Raw genomic sequence first — 17,796 nt, 5'->3', positions numbered from 1 at the left:
CTACAGGAAAAGGATTCGGGAAGCATGGTCTATAGGGACCTTGGCCATCACTTCCACTAACACTCAAGCTCCTCCTCTTGCCCCATCGCCCTGAAAATACCACATTCTTTCAAACCTTTGCAACTTTGCATGTGTTCTTCCATTGTTAGGAATACTCTTCTCTTCCTCAGTGAGCTAACTTCCTACTTTTTCTTGATAACTCCTTGCCCCCTTAGAACTGAACTTGATGCCCCTCATCTGTGTCATTGTATTGCTCTATGTCACAGCACTTATCACACTAAGTCTGTTTACTTGCTCCACTTCTGTCTCTGGCTCCCTTTTACTCAATCTAGTTTGTTGATCTTACCTATGTGAGAACAATGTATTTAAAGAGCTTACCACGGTGACTTTATTAACTGAAAAAGTTCAAGTGGATGCAATCAGAAATCTATTGAGCAGATGCTAGAGGAGAGGGGCCAATTTCTAAGAGGCCAAGTATCTTACAGAGTACATGCTGAGTCAAGCAGGTCCAGAACTTGGTTTTTTACTAGTCTCTTTGAGGAAAGTACTTGTCTTAGTCTGTTTGGACTGCTGTAAGAGATGCCAAAGACTGAATGATGTATAAACAACAAATATTTTTCTCATAGTTCTGGAGGCTAAGAAGTCCAAGGTCAGGGTGCCAGCAGATTTAGTGTCTGGTGAATTCTTTCTTCCTGATTCATATGTGGCAGTTTCTTGCTGTGTCTTCACATGGCAGAAGGGGGAAGGGAGTTCACTGGGGTCTCTTTTATAAGGGCACTAATACTATTTATTAAGCCTTCACCCTCATGACCTAAGTGTCATGAGGTGTCCCAAAGGCTCCACTTCCACATACATTCACATTGGGCATTAGGGTTTAACACATGAGTTTTGGGGAGATGCAAACATTCAGTCTATAGCAATTTCCAAATCTCTTCTGAAATGCTGTTGCAAGTGTAGTTTGATGAGCTATAAAAAGAACAACATAGAGTGACATGAAGGTTTATTCAGGGGCGAGTGGGGGACAATCTCGAAAGACCCAGAAGCACAATTTAAGTTGACCTGAGACATGCTTCCTTGCCTTTATCCCCCATTGAAGAGAAAAGATGATTGGAGTAACTAAACCTCAGGATAGCTATGTAAGAAATAACATAAATAGGAAAGACTGGTTGACAACATACAAGGATGAGTCAGAAGCAAATGCTTACTAGTGCTGGGGAAGGTTTCAATGGCAGGGTTCAATTTTTTTGGCAAAGTGTAAGAGAAAACAATCAACCATATCAAGGCATCTCTGTCACCATGAGGATTTGGCTCTTTATTGAGTGCTACCCTGACTTTCTAGCAAGTAGCTAGAAACAGTGGCTACTAACAAAAACATGGTTACCTGAATTACTGAAGTTTTTCAAAGGATTTTTTTTTGTTTTGCCTTTTTCTCTGGCAAGGGAGCCTAACAGGCTTCTGGAATCTTCAGTGGGTTCTGGGCCTCCAGTCTGGTCTTCTGTTGATACTCATGCTTAGCCTGGAGAGTGAGAAGAGAGCTATCCTCATGGTTTTGGCTATCTTTTCACTGGGGGCTACAGTGGGGTGGGGGTGGGGAAAGGGTGTTTGGCAATTGTCCTTGAATTCATTGGCTTTGCTTTATTTTTTACAATTATTCATCCATCCTGAACCTAGCAGAGAAAGTTCTCTCTTCATTTAGCTTGGCTGCATTGAAAATATTTTTATGCTGCTACCTATGGAGACCCTATAGAACAGATGGGACCCTCTGAACAGATGGGACCACCAGCTTCTTCCAAACCCTTGCTGCCTGCTTAATACAAAATGCAAGTCCCCATGGCAAAAATATGTTGAATAAGCAAATAGCAACCCTATCCTCCCCCCCCCCACCATACACACCAAACAACAATTTGGGAGGTGGGTTGCAGCCCTGGTTTCATAAGCTCAGATGGTGCTACAGTGATGAGAGGAGCAGCTGATTTTCCTGAGCTGGGTCTGCTCTGGAAAAAAACTCCATCTTTATTAAGAAGAGGTCTGTTGAAGAGCTCAACCTCTCCACTCTGTCCCTAGGTACCAGATTCTCTAGTGTTCTAATCTTATACTAAGGTTTTCTAAGCAAACTCTCCCTGCCTTTCTTTTCTTCTTCTTCCACCTACTCCATTGACTCTCCCTTAGATTCTTTCTTCTGTAGATCTCTCTCTAGTTCTTCTTCTTTCCCTCCATAGAATTCCAAAGGAATCTGAGGTATCTCTCTGTAGCTGAGGTAACTGCTCTCAGGGCCAGTGCAGGCAGCCTGGTTTGAAATGATGAAGGCTGTGAAGGCCCCTCAGGTGGCTCCTAGACAGACATCTCTGCATATCTGTTCCATCTACTCTGGAAGGTGAAGTTGAGGGCAATATTCTGGTTCCCACTGCAGATCCTCCTCCATCCTTGGGGTCACTTCTTCCTTTATTTTGCCTCTGAGGCCAGAGCAATGTCTCTCAAGTGCCCTGATTATTGGAGTATATAAGATGATAAAACAATATTAGTATTGTTCTTTTTGCATTCTACCTGAACTACCTCCCCAAATCCTGACGACATGAGTTCCTAGAATTTGGATGTCATCTTTGTATGGGAATATAGTCTACAGTCCACACCCCAAAGCTGTTTACATTGTTAAACAGCTTTATCCTTCTTGCCCTACCCCAAAGCTCCAAGCTACTTCACAGTCCTCATCCCCTCCACCAGCCTCTTTCTTACTACATATCCAGGGCTCCTGACCTCTGATCCTGGGTCACAGCATGCCTTTTCCTAGAGTATTAGCTCCTAGAATTAGACTTTTGGTAACACTTTCATCAAATCAAAACGTCATATTATCCGAAAATTCCATTTAATCTAGGCTAGTCAGTGTTGGAAGTGTTAGTGGTCATTATGTACTTGCTACATCCTTGCTTCTCTGTCTCTTCCTCCAAACTTTCAGGGGCCTAGACTTCTATCAGATGATTTTCTAAAAAGGAATACTTGAAAAACCCAAAAGACAGACTTACTTCATTTATTTTATTTTTATTTTATTTTTGTACTTCATTTTTTTAAATGAGGACTTTAATAAAGCAATTTCAGATTCATAGCAAACTTGAGGGGAAGGTGCAGAGATTTCCCATATGCCCCCTGCCCCTACACATGCATAGCCTCTCCCTTTATCAACATCCTCCACCAGAGTGGTATACTTCTCACAACTGATCAGCATACATTGACACACCATAGTCACCCAAAGACCATAACTTTATGGTTCACTCTTGGTGTTGTACATTCTATACATTTGCACAAATATATATTGACATGTATCCACCATTATACTATCATACGGAGTATTTGCACTCCCCTATCAACTATCCATGCCCTGCCTTTTCATCTTTCCCCAGACCTACCAACTCATGGCAACCATTGATCCTTTTACCATCTCCATAGTTTTTTCCTTTTTCAGATGTTATATAGTTTGAATCCTACAGTATGTAGCTTTTTCAGTTTGGCTTTTCACTTAATAATATATATTTAAGTTTCCTCCACGTTTTTGATGGCTTGATAGCTCACTTCTTTTTTTTATTTTAAAGATTTTATTTTTTTATTCATGAGAGACACACACAGAGAGGCAGAGACATTGGCAGAGGGAGAAGCAGGCTCCCTGTGGGGAGCCCAGTGTGGGACTCAATCCTAGGACCCTGGGATCAAGCCCTGAGCAGAAGGCAGATGCTCAACCGCTGAGCTGCCTAGGCATCTCGATAGCTCACTTCTTTTTAGTGTTCAATAATATTCCATTGTCGGGATCCCTGGGTGGCGCAGCGGTTTGGCGCCTGCCTTTGGCCCAGGGCGTGATCCTGGAGACCCGGGATCGAATCCCACGTTGGGCTCCCGGCATGGAGCCTGCTTCTCCCTCTGCCTGTGTCTCTGCCTCTCTCTCTCTCTCTCTCTCTCTGTGACTATCATAAATAAATAAAAATGTATTTAAAAAAAATAATATTCCATTGTCTGGATGTACCAGTGTAAATTTATCCATTCACCTATTGAAGGATATCCTGGTTGCCTCTGAGTTTTGGCAATTATGAATAAAATTGCTATAAACATTCTAGTGCAGGTTTTTGTGTGGACATAAGTTTTCAACTGCTTTGGATATATACTAAAGAACATGATTTCTAGATCATATGGTATAAGTATCTTTAGTTTTATAAGAATTTGTCAAACTGTCTTCCAAAGTGGGTTTATTCTCCTATGCCTTTTCCCTCTTTCTCCAAGCAGGACTCCTTTCTTTAGATTAGTTCTCCAGCTTGTTGGGTTTTAAGCTGGCACTCTGAGCATGGCCTCTGCAAAGAGAGCCTCTCTGTTAGACTCTTTCCTACTCTGATTCCCAATTCTGATACCCATGCCAATACTAGACCCCACCAAAAGCATCAGCCAGTGGCTAACTCCTCCCAGTAGTTCATAATGATCGATTTACAGTTGGCCAGATACCATGTCCCTAAGGACATAGGACTGGGGCTCTATGGAGAGGGGGGTCACTTTAAGTAGCAGCCAGTGACAATTTGTTCTCTAAACAGCAGAGATGTAATAATATAACTTAATGCTGAATCAAAGAAAATAAAGTCAAACTCCAAACCAATTTGATTTGCAACTTGGAATAAAAGCAATGTGTCTTGATTTAAATGTCAGGCCCACTGCTGAGTGATGATTTAATAACTTTTATGAGGGATCTTGTCACAGCAAATTCAACACTGGAATAGAATGACTCACAGATAGAGTGTTAGAAATTATACAGAAGAGCAAAAAAGGAACAAGCTTCTCTCAGGGATCCTCTAGAAACTTTGCATAAAGCTAATTTGCAGTTAGGACCTCTTTTCTCTCCCTATCCTACCACCCAATCTTTCTCTTCACAGATACCTATGTATGTATGTAGAGACAATCCCCAGCTGTGGTGTCAGCTCACTGTATTATTTTCTGAGGACATGAAGAACAATTCTAGCATGGAGGCTTAGAATTGGTAGAGTCAATCTGAAAGGTGAGGCAGCAGTGAGCCTGGCTATTTCTGAAAGGGACCTCAAGAACTCATCTAGTCTTTATTGCTCTGTCTTCAGGCAGGCACTTAACTACTTTCTCCAATTTTAAGAGTGAGAGAGCTGAAATCCTATGGGGTTAAGAGATTTCTTCAGACTCCTGTCTCCTGATTCCCAGGGAATCAGTGCTTCCTCCTGAATACCTTGTGAGATCTCTCTCCTTAACCTTCCCCAGCTTCCCTGGGCTAGCATACTAGAATTCTCAAAGCTAACCATGCTCCAGTTCCAGTCAGCTTCCCAGGTCAGTAGGAAACCATGCACAGCTGTTTTTAAGGAAGAAGATTCCATTCTGCTAGCCTAATTTTCAGTCATCAAGATTCATTTTGGAGGTAATTCAAAGTGTAAATATTTGATGTTTACCTAGATGAGGGTTGCTTGACCTCAAAAATACTGACATTTTTTGCCAGATCATTTTTTGTTGTGGGAAGCTATTTTATGTATTGTTGGATGTGTACCAGCATCCCTGTCCTCTGGTTCAGTGGTCTCTTCCTAGAGTATACAACTGCCTCCAATCCCTTTTATACAGAGATTGTAGGTTAATCTTCCCAAACTATACTTCTAACTCAGTTATTCTTAATGGAAAGCAATTCACTCCACCCCTGCTTCCAGGAATACTTGACAATGTCTGCTGATATTTTTGGTTTCCATAACTCAGAGGGGAGGGATAAGGGGCAGGCATCTAGTAGGTAGAGGCCAGGGTGCTACAATACACAACACAACCCTCCCCACCCCACCACACCTCACCTCACCTCACTCCAATACAACAAAGGTTTTTTGGGGGGCCAAAATATCTATAGTGCCAAGGTTGAGAAACCGTGTTTTATCATGTCATCCTCTGATCAGAAAATTTCCATGATTCCCCATTGCTCATGAGAAAGATGCCAGATTTCATGGCTCCTCCTGGTCTAGAGTCAGCTTATTATTTGCCAACTACAGCTCTTTTTCTGAAGCAACTCTGAATGGAGTACTGTTTCTGAAACATGTGGTCAACTTTCTCACTTATATAACTTTGCTCACACCAACCACTCCCACTGCCTAGAATGCCCACTTCCCACTGCTAAAGTCAAGTTGAAATGCTATCTTCCCTGCAAAACCATTATCTGAGCCTGAATTCTCCCAGACACAAATAATTCTTCTTTTCTTAGATGTTCCTATAGTATTTCCATCATATGTCTCTTAAAGCATTTATCATGTTCATAGCAAAATGGAAATTTTAGGTTGGAAGGGGCTTTTAAAAATCTGTCTGGCAGAATTTGCTTCACTTAAAGCAAAGGAAATTGAGACACAGAAAGCTGAAGTGATTAGTTGAAGGCATACTTTCCCATAAATCTTAGACCACAGTAACTTGTATCCTTGGCTCCACTCTCCTGGCATGGTTAAAATAGATGACCATGGACTTTCAGTGTTGGCATTCACATCTGAACTCTGACACTTGTAAGTTGACAGAGTAACTTGTCTCTCTGAGACTCTGTCTTCTCATCTGTTAATGATAATAATTGTGGCTGTCATGAGAATCAAATAGGATGGTGTATCCAAAGTGTCTGGCACATAATATGTTCTTAACAAATGTTCGTTAGATGAATAATCAATGATGCTTCAGAGAGTAGGATTTAGGAATTGGTGATGGTCCATGGACTTCACTAAAGAGTGATTGGAGGTGAAGGGTGATAGTTCATTGTCACTGCTCCTTATTTTGCACCCTTCCATAGAAAACACAAATTCCTTTATAGGCTATTGGACCAATGTCCAAACTTTCTGTGAAGTAGGTGAATATTGACAGCAGCTCTCAACTTGAATATATAGTTCTTGAAAGGTTTGCTTTTCCCCCCTCCTTTTGCAATGCTACTGATATAACCTCTCTATTTCCTCAGGCAGATAACAGGTAGGGTTGTTGGGAGAAGGTTGGATAGAAGATCTACTTACTCTATTTCTCCTGGGCAACCTACATGGAGCAGCTTAGAGTTAAGGTGCTGTTCAGTGGCCTAACAGGAGTCTCTGTGAAAGGCAAGTCTGAGTGCATTTGTTGTGGCAAGGGGAGCACTTTGGTGCTGGCTCCTGTGATACCTGGCTCTGACCTGACTGTAATAAGGTTAATCAAGTCCTGTTAGCTAGCTCTTCACTCTGGAGCTGCCCACTCTGTCAGGTTTCTTCCTGCCTAGGGCTTTGGGGGAATCGCATGCTATGCATTTATTCCTTTCATTTACAGAAACAACTCTTTTCCTGATCCCAGGGTGCATGTATATAATAAAAATATCCCTGCTACTCTCATGGAGGGATGACCTGACAAGCAACTCAAGAAAGAATGAGACTTCTGATGCCTTGTCTAGACTACATTGGGAGCATGCCAGAGAAGAGGAAGTTGGGTCCACCCCAGAGCTGGCTCCTGTCTACTCTACCATGTAAGCACAGGAGATTTTGGTTAGAGGGATTATGAGAGAAGCTCAGGTGAACCTATTACAAATTAATTTAGATTCCTCCTCTTTAGGGCTTACAGGTCAAGGGTCCTGGAAGAGAAAAATGGCTTTCGGGGGATGAGGAAACCAGTAGACGGCAGAGTACCAGATTGATAGTAGAGACTTTGGTCTGGATCCCTGCTTCTACCTCCCTGCTTCTGAGAGAGTTCCCAGGCCTGTCAACTAAGCCTTACATTCCTGTCTGTGAAATGGGCACAATAAAACCTGCAGCCTTCCCTAAGGATGGCTGAAGTTGAAGGTTTGCCCATCTAGAATTTTCACCTTGTGAAACTCAAAGCATTGTGTAAAACCTCCTACTTTTAGTGAGTATGTGTGTATTCTAAGGGGAGGTGTGACAAGGTAGGGGGAGGGTACAAATTTATTGGCTGCTTCCTCAATATGATATTCATCAGTGGACTCTTCTCAGAGTCCCAGCTTTATTGTTCATATTGAGGCCACTTTGTAGATAGTTGGATTATTTTTTCTAAGAAGGGTTCTCTGTCTAAGGATTGCATTGTTTCCATATCTACTATAGTCTGGCTCTCACTAGTATTTTTTGTACAGGGCCATCGGACTTCAAGAAGTTATATGACTGCCACCATCTATTGGTAGAGTACTATCTCTGCTAAGGAACTAAAATTGTCACATTGGCCATGGCAAGGGATAAGGGATTCACTCATTCATTCAAGTATAGAAGGAAGTATACACAATGCTAATGAAGACCTCTGATGAAGGAATTTGACTTAGGGAAGTCAGGGAAGGCTTTGCTAAGGATTTATGATTGGGCTAAGCTTTGACGAATGACTGAACATTGACTAGGCAGAGAGTGGTGGGAAGTATTTGTTTTTATGTGCACATGCAGTAAGCATTGTAGGCAATGGAATATGCATAGGCCTTATGGTAGTAAGGACTGTAGCACATTCCAGGAACAAATAGAATAGTACTATAGCTGGTTTTATAAGTTTAATAAAAAATTTAAGCCATAGGTTTGGATGTTGAGGATTAAAAATTCAAGTGTATCCATCTTTGGAGTATTGTTAGGCTAAAATATATATAATGATCACCCACTGTTAACAGAGCATGGGAGGCATTATCAAGAAAGATACAAATACATCTGCACTGTTGAGCCAACAATCTGGAAGAGGGTAAAAGGCAGATGAAAAATATATGATATGTAAATTTTCCTCTTAATTTGTCAAACAGTACACCCACGTAAGGGATGCATGAACAAACTCTTGGAGGGTTACCTGGTTGAGGTGACTTGAGCCCACTGGCGTCAATGTGGGAAAGCTTCCTGAAAGTACTGGATAGTGTTCTGAGAAAGATATGAATTGGTGAATAAGAGGAAAGAAGCTGTTTCTGGCAGGAAAGAGAGTATGAATAATAATTTGGTGGTGGTAGGAACACTATTTCTGAGATAAGAAATTGAGGATAAATTAGGCTGGCCTGAACGGAGGAACAAAGGAGTCTAACTTGGGGCCATCTTATACTCTTTATATGACATGCCAACTAGTCAATTAAAGGAAGGAAAATTAAGGTTCCTGAACACCATGTGAACAGAAACAATTGGTTATTAGGAAGTAAATTGTCAACATCAGTCTTGACATCTCCAACTGACTGTAGTCAGGAGTAGCTTTCTGCAAGACTGTGAAGTAGGTGGTCACTGCCTACCTCTTTTCTTGGGGCCCCTCTGCAATTTTCCATTACTGGCATCTACTCCAATTTCTGGAGTCTTGTTTGCTTAAGCACTTGATTTTAACAATTCATTGTTACTCTGTTCCCTTATAAATTAATGGCTCTCCTTCTTTCTTTGGGCATTGACATTTTTGGATGGAATATTCTCTGAGAAAACACAAATATTTCAAAGGACAGAATCTACCTATGATAGAAAGGCAGGTGGTGGAGTGGATATTTTTGAGCAGGTGACCTTTCCTATTACCCTTCAAAATGAAACTACCACCTTACAAGCTCTGCCTTGATTCCAATGCGTATTTTTTCCCTGGAGATGCTGAAAGGGGTAGGTTAAGATAAAGGCATGTAACAAGGGGCAAGGGATTTTTATTTTTGTGCCTGTCAAATCTCCTGATGATGCAGAAAAAAAATGGTTCTTTGGAAATAGACCCTGTACTGCATTACATCTGTGTGGTGAAAAATATAGAGCTTTAGAGTAGAGATTTGCCAGGGTTTATATCCTGACTCTACTGCTGTGTGATCTTTCACAATTGCCTTAACCTGTGCCTCAGGTTACCTCATCCTACATAAAACAGAGATAATAAAGAGTGCCTATTTCATATAGTTACTGTAATGATCAATGGGATGTATGTCTAAGGAGTTTTGCATAGTTCTTGACACTTGATCAAGTTGTTCTTATCATCAACTTCATTAGCAGTACCACCACCACTACCACCCACACCACCCTCAGGTTCCTACTGCAACAAAATAACATTTTATAACTTCTTACTAAAGCAAATACCAGCCATTAGCAAAAAAGGAAAAGAAGAAACAAGAAGCCCAGTTGCACTCAGTTTCATAGTTTCACATTAATCCTAACACCCCAAGGAGAATGTCTGAGAAGACAACCCAATCCTCATGTCTCTGTCCCTATTTCTACAGGTACCTGTCGGCTTGGCTGGGCCTATTACTGTGCTGGAGGTGGAGCAGCTGCAGCCATGTTGATCTGTACCTGGCTTTCTTGCTTTGCTGGAAGAAACCCCAAGCCTGTCATGTTGGCAGAGAGTATCATGAGGAACACCAATTCTTATGCCATGGAGCTTGACCACTGCCTCAAACCTTGAGTTTTGGCAGAAGATTGGAGAGGGTGGGAAAGAGAAAGGAAGAGAGCCTTGAAAAGAGGCCAGTAATGTGGCCTCCTGTTTGCATGCTTTTTAACTCACCATTCATTTCCACCTTCCCATAAGCCAGTAGGTCAGTGGCTATTTACAAAATTCATCAAGAACAATGATTCTCTTAAATGTTTACCTAGCTGGTGAGTACCCACTAGCCCTCAAGTCCCAGAGTGCTCCTTTATGCAAAATAAGGAGAAGATCCTCACCTGAAAGGTAACTTCACAATCAGGCAGATCTTCAGAGTTCTACAGCTCCTGTCTATCACTTAAAGGCTGTGTAGGAACACATGTGCAGGGAAGGACCAGGAGATGAACAGGGCTGGTTCCTACACTCCATGTATATGGCCCTCCCCCTGGTATTTATTGCCATATCCAAACGTCTATGGAATGCTACTGTTCAAATTTTTGCAACCTTCTCAGGACTATACCTTAACTCTTCCTATTTTCTCTTGCTTCTTTTCCTTTCCAGTTGTGGGGAAGCCTATGGAGCAGGTGACTCACAATGGGGAAAACACTAATCAAGGATAGTTGCATAGAATCTAAAACCCCTTCCTCATTATGCTTTAGAATATTCATAAGAGTTCATTTTGTGTTCTGACTGGGTGACTGGCATCAAAATAGTGGCAAGTATTCCCTAATCCCTTATAGATACAGAAATGGCGTTCATCCAGTGTTCTGAGCAGAGACTAGCATTTGCTGTACACTCAATAAACATGAATTCACAATGATGATGACAAAGATGTTTCTGCTGGCACCTTATTAAAATTTCTATTAGAGTTCATTTTTATTGACTAGGAAATTCACAGTAGCCTTTTGTCCCTATAGTCATTCCTTGCATGATATAAGTTTCTCTTTCTGTTTCTAAGATTGCTCATCAAATGCCTTTCCCTCCATCATACTAGGAGTGAATTAGACATGAAAGAGCACAGCTCTGATTTCAACTAGGGCTGATATATTTTTAGGGCTGGCCTCCATCCCATCGGTGCTCAAAGCTGACAGACAATGTAGAAGAACTTGGTGTCTCCCAGGGACAGAATTTGTCTCCCCCTCCCCTATTAATTCAGGCCAGCTCTATTGTTCTTTAACAATTGCTTTAGGGATTAGGGAGAGCCTGTGACTCAAAAGGCCAGCTCATCTGTTTCTATTCTTAATCACTCCAAAGTGGTTTAGGTGCAGCCCTACCTGGAAGGGGAGAACTAGCAAAAATTGGCCTTATTAGTTACATGCCATTTCAAGGGTCAGGGTCCTGATATTGACCTTATGTAGGTAAGTGAATTCAAGTATATACTTCATTCATGAGCTCATTCATTCATCTAGTCACTCATTCAGAACATATCTCTTGAGTATCCTACTGTATGCCATACTTTGTGCTAAGTGCTATGGATAAAAGGAAGAAACAGTTTCTCACCCTAAAAGAGATAGTGGTGGGCATCGACAGACATGTAGATAAATGATTGCCTGTGTGTTGCATGGAGTCTAAGTGCTAGTAAGTGAAGTAGAGGGGGCTAAGGGATCATGTAGAGAGGCTATTAAATCAACTTGAGGCGAGGGGGTTCATGAGAAAACTTCATAGGAAGGATGATGCCTAAGATAAGTCTGAGAGCTGAGTAGGGACAGTTAGTCAGCAAAAGCAAGAGGGTACTAGACAAAGGAGCAGGAAAACCAGGAGCATGGAGACATGAAAGAATATGGAACCATTATGAAAGCAATGAATAAGGTTATACAAAGTGAGTTGGCCAAAAATGAAGCTGAAAAGGGAGATACTGCTCAGATTCCACGAGGCTTTCTACCCCAGGACAGGGAGTTTGGATTTTATCCTAAAGGAGCACCATTGGAAGGGAAGTGACATGAACATATTTATGTTTTCTCAAAGATCAGTTTGACAAAAGTAAAGAGAATGAAAGAGAATAGGGAGAAACTAGAGATGTTTTGGTAATCCAGGTGTAAAAGGAACCAGTCCTGATTAAGGTGGTAACTGTGGGGCTTGAGCAAATGGATGAATGTGAAAAAAGATATTTAGGAATTAGGACCCACAGCACTTAGTCTAATGGATACATGTAGGTGAGGGCAAGTGAAAGTTTGCAGATGACCACTTTGGGATATGGTGGTTCCTATCACCCAGGGGGGAATACTAGAGGAATAACTGATGATTGAATTGGTGTCAAGAATTATCTTCCTCATGGAACTGGATTAAGTATTTAAGGTAAGGGAGTTGCACATGCCTCATTGGAAAGGAAGCAGTGTAATTTGGTTTGCAATTATAAGAAAGATGACTAAGAAGATGACTAAGAACAGGTAAAACAAAATGGAATCAGCTCAACCTCATTTTTATTAGGTAGATAAAATAATGCAACTTGAACTTAGGAAACTCCATGATATGGAGAATATGTCAAGCATTTGAGAAAAGGCAGACCACTCTCCTTAGAAAAGACAGATCAGGTGATCTCTCTTCTCAAGATAGGGAACCTTCTGGAATTCTGTGGGATGGAATTTGTGGAAGTGGTATATATCTTTAAGCCAGGGTCTTGGCAGAAAATAGATGGCATACTCAGTAAGGTCTACTTAGCCAAGATGAGCTTAATGCAGGGGGGACCATTTATTTTATTTTATTTTTTAAAAAGATTTTATTTATTTATTCATGAGAGACACAGAGAGAGAGGCAGGCATAGACATAGGCAGAGGGAGAAGCAGGCTCCATACAGGGAGCCAGATGTGGGACTCGATCCCAGGACCATGGGATCACGCCCTGAGCTGAAGGCAGATGCTCAACCGCTGAGCCACCCAGCCATCCTGATGGGGGGCCATTTATGGTGGAATATGTAGGATTAAAGGACCTGCTGGTGCTAGTGAGACATAGAGATACTATGAACAGTGAGGAGCTGTTATTACCCCTAGGACTTAAAGGACAAGGGGAAGAAACTGTTGGAACCCAGCAAGAGCTATTCTGGTGCAAGAGGGGAGCTGCCTGATAAGAGCTGCGACTTGAGGTAGCATAATGTGGACTCTGCTTAAATGCAACATAGCTGGTGGGACGAGGGGAGAGGGGCATAAAATCTCACTCTCTTGACACTCTGATCTCCTGCCAGTGCCCACCATTAGTGAGACCTAGCCAGATGCCAGCTAGCAAAGAACCCTGTTGCTACAATCTGTTGAGGTCAACTTTGGTACAGAACATGGCAAATAATAAGAGCACAGAATGGACTTTGGGGGTGGGAGGAGCAAATGGAAAATAACAGCTCAGTGAGTGTACTTGGCCCTTGACACTATCATTCCCTTATACATTGCTCTTCAGGAACCCTGTGCTTTTTAGAGTTCAGGAAGCCTACATGGTCCAGACACTCGAACACACTGGGAAGTAGTTACACCCTAAAGAGGAGACTGAGCAGGAAGGAATTAATTCCAAAGAACCATTTTATTTTTTATTTATTTTTTTTTTTTAAAGATTTTATTTATTTATTCATGATAGTCACACAGAGAGAGACAGAGAGGCAGAGACACAGGCAGAGGGAGAAGCAGGCTCCATGCACCGGGAGCCCGACGTGGGATTCGATCCCGGGTCTCCAGGATCACGCCCCGGGCCAAAGGCAGGCGCCAAACCGCTGTGCCACCCAGGGATCCCCAAAGAACCATTTTAAATGACTGTCACCTTGTATAAAGTACTAGCTAGTTGGAATGCTTCCTCTCCTTTTCTAGGGGAAGGGGATAGTATTTAAAAGGGATTTTTTTTTCCTTTGAGGAAACCAGACCTTTAGTGGCTTATAGTGAAAGAGGGATTCAACCCCTTGTTCAATTTGAATTTAAATTCCTTTCTGCCTGTGTCTGTTTTCTTTGCTGACAAGCCTTATTTTTGCATATGTCTGACTAGCCTGTTTTTGCCCCCTGTGGCCTGGAGTAGACTCTTGAAAGCTAAGCCTACCTCCTCTGGCTACTGTTGAACAGAGAGGAAGGAGAGATCATGGGTCAGGTGGAGGTCCAAATGAATCAAATGAGGACCTTAGAGACTGTGATTTGTCCCATGCCTTGCTGGCTGCCATGCTTCCCACCTGTGTACACAGATGGAGTGATGTACCACAGGTTCTTTACTGGAAACACTTATATCTTTTGGCAGGAGGTGGTGACAGGTAGGATGCTATTCATCTGGACAAGCTCACAATCCACTGATTATTTCACAAGAGCCCATTCAGCAGCGGGACATTCTTTTAGGAAAGAATGCCATAGTGGCAGTAATTGCTCAATTAACATACTTTGATGTCTGTATGGTTATAGTTTCTACATCTTGGTATACTGCAAGTGTTTAGTCACTCAGGTATGTCTTAGTCAATGTCTTCTCCCTAAAGTCCCTCATTATCCCTGCTCCCAGGGGAGTAGCTCCCTCCATTCACTTGTAGCGACTGGGGATTCCAGGCACTGGGATCCTACTTTGCCAAGATGGAAAGGAAACAAAGGAAACAAAGATGGAAAGGCTCTGACCTCTGGAAAAGGGGTTTTGGCTTCTGTAAGAATTGGTGGCAATATAAGTTTTTTGTTGGATGAGAGGAAACCCTGGGTAGATGAGGGGATAAGGAAGCTGCGGAGAAGCACAGGCTTTATAAACCGTCAAACACAGTGCACTAAGAGGGATGGCCTGGCCCCTTCAAAATGTGATAAAGACTTTCTTCAGTCTGGCTTTCACTTTTGGTAGAAGTACTAATGTGGAGAAACTGCAGGATGGTATTTGGTCCCAAGGCAGCCTGTTGGTGGGGGAAAAAGAAAAAGAAGTTTCAAGAAAATAGGGAATGCATTTTGTAAAAGACGGAAGGCATTGCACCTGGTGGTTTAAGGGGAAAGGTGTGCTGTTTCTAGAACACACAATCAATCTCTTACCAGGCCCAGTAAAGCTTTCTCAGCAGACAGGAAGCATGGCCCTTTCAAGGAGTCATCTCCACTCCATGTCCTTGGTTTAAAAGCATTTCCTGAGCTTCAGATATTTATTACTGGCCTCTCTTTCAGATGTAGAGATAAGTATTTTCATTTTCAATTTTCATTTTGTCTACTTATGAGTTTAGGCTCTCCCAGTGTTGATCTCTTCTCTGAATGCATCAAACCCCCACTGAGTTCTCAAAGCTAACAGCAAAATAAACAGTTGCTATGTGTGCACACAAACGATTTAGATTTTCATTATACAGAGCTGCTGATATGTTAAGAGGTAGCAGTAGGGGGAGACAAAATGCTTGGTTTTGACTGCAGCACTGTATCCTGTTCCTTCCGCCCTCTCTAGAAAGGAGGCCCCAAAGAACAGTACTTGGGAAAGGGGGGCATTGAGGCCAGCTGGCATCCATGAGGACAGCCCACAATGTTGTCTCTTTTTCATGTAGTGCGTCTACTTCCTGGAGAGATGGTGGCAACTACAGAAAGGAAACAAAGCTGCTAGAAAGGTCAAGGGGAATAAAAGAGGGGTAAAGAGGTAAATATTGGAATCATTCCAGAGATATGTTGCCTCTTCCCACTGTGACCTATTAGAATCTCATTTGGGGAATTTTGGGCTTCTTTCCATGATATCTCTTTGTATCTTCTGAGCTAAAATACTGACCCCTAGGTAACATGGTAGAGTGAAGACTGTCAAGGCTTTGGAGTTCAGGCAGATGGGGTTTGACTCTCAGCCTAAACATTTCCAAGCTGTGTCTCCCTGCGAAAGTTACTTAACTTCTCTTTGTTTACTAAGCTTTCTAAGACAGCATCTCCTATTCGCTGTTGGCCTTCACATTCCCCAGGAGCTATGGTAGGCATTTACCATTCAGCAGCTCCATACCTTTCACTTCAAACTGATTATTCTAACAGTGATTTGGAATTCTGGTTCACATTAGAGTCCTCTGAGAAGCTTTGATAAAAGTTTGATGCCTAGGTCCCACCCCAGTTTAACTGAGTCAGAATCTCTGGGGGCCACTAGACCGTCCCATCCCATTTTCATTATTGATATCATCTCCTGGCCTCCTACTCATCTTTCATTCATTGAGTACTTCAGCACGTGGCCTACTTCTTGTCAGCCATCCTTTTGGAAATTTCAACATTCATGTGAACTTCTGTGTCAACTTCTTGGCCTCCAAGTTCTTTGGCTTCCTTACCTCCAATTATATTTTCTTCCAACTAATCTCTGGTGCTCACACTCTTGAAATTAGCAAGAAACACACCATCACCTAAATCTTGATTCTAAGCCTCCCATTCCTGACCAACACCTCTTAACTTTTCAGTTCATGTTCTTAATATCTCCATTCTATCAACTCTTTGATCCCATCCTACTTACTCAATCTAGGGTCCATAGTTCATCAATGTAATCATCTCTTGAATAAATGTTCCACTCTTTTGCTCTTGTCATATATTTGTCCCACAAAGCCTTAATACATTTAAATTTAATAATATACACGGTCTGTGCTTGTACCAATTTCCCAACCATTGAGAGAGGAAAACAATAACTGTTCTTGCACCTTTTCTCTGTTGACACCCACTCCCTCGATGAGTTCATCTACTCTCATGGCTTTAAATATCCCTACTTTTGCTACTCAAAATGTGAGCTATAGTTCAAAAACATAGGATTGCATTAGAAATTTAGGATCTTGGGCTCCACCCCAGACCCACTGAATCATAATCTGCATTTTAGCTAGATTCCCAGGTGCATTAAAGTTTGAAAAGCAATGATCTATACCAGTGATTCTTGGCTCTGATTGCAAACTGAAATTAGGTGGAGAGTTAAAACTCTGCTATTGCCAAGGCCAACTTTCAGAGAATCTTATTTAAGTGGTCCAAGATGGGGCCTGTACATGTATAGATTTTGTAAGTCACTATGTGATTTTAATGTGCAACCATGATTAAAAACACTGACTTAAATATTGATAGCTCCCAAATTAGTATCTTCTGGGTCAAACTTCTCCCATGAATTCCAAGCTCATAAGTCCAACTACATACTCCACATATCTACTTTTATGTCTAATAGGCTTTACAAATCATACATATCCACAACCAAGAGCCAAACCTTCCTCCCTAAACCTGCTTTCTATAATTATCCCAATCTTAGTAAGTAAATGGCACCATACTTATTTGGTTATTCCCCTACCTCTTTTGATGGCCCTTCTCATTCTTTTCTGGCTCTTCTGCCTCCTCTCAAGATGCAGAATCTCCCCAGCTGATCTTATATATATGATGATGATTTAAACATGATTAGGTTGCTCAAGTCTAACCTATGCAAAGAAAATTACTAGTTTCCTTTTTCCCCTCTCTAACCATTACTCCTGCCAAAAATTTGAAAGTTAATCTCTGATTCCTTTTCTTCCCTTGGTCCCTACTTCCAATACATGTGCAGGTTCTATCAATTGTATGTACAAAATACATTCCTTATCTGTTTATTTCTCTTATCTTTACTGGTACCATCCTAAGACATTACTGAAAG

At 41.8% G+C, this 17,796-nt stretch overlaps 2 protein-coding genes across 4 annotated transcripts in view; one reads left to right on the top strand and one right to left on the bottom strand.

The window, feature by feature from the left end:
- The window catches only part of LHFPL1 (LHFPL tetraspan subfamily member 1), a 54,534-nt gene extending 43,430 nt beyond the window's left edge, over positions 1 to 11,104 (top strand). For 2 of the 3 annotated variants that reach the window (XM_025431395.3, XM_035711679.2), the window contains 2 exons: positions 7,309 to 7,477; positions 10,145 to 11,104. In XM_025431395.3, the coding sequence (XP_025287180.1) occupies positions 7,309 to 7,477; positions 10,145 to 10,307 (332 nt within the window). In that variant the 3' untranslated portion in view covers positions 10,308 to 11,104. The remainder of the gene's footprint in view (positions 1 to 7,308; positions 7,478 to 10,144) is intronic. The other variant, XM_035711680.2, reaches the window with a different exon arrangement.
- The window catches only part of RTL4 (retrotransposon Gag like 4), a 504,413-nt gene that overhangs the window by 4,242 nt on the left and 482,375 nt on the right, over positions 1 to 17,796 (bottom strand). The gene's annotated exons all lie outside the window — the stretch shown is intronic.

Source organism: Canis lupus, chromosome X, assembly GCF_003254725.2.
Source record: "Canis lupus dingo isolate Sandy chromosome X, ASM325472v2, whole genome shotgun sequence".
NCBI lineage: Eukaryota > Metazoa > Chordata > Mammalia > Carnivora > Canidae > Canis > Canis lupus.
This window is presented reverse-complemented; position numbering and strand designations above follow the sequence as displayed.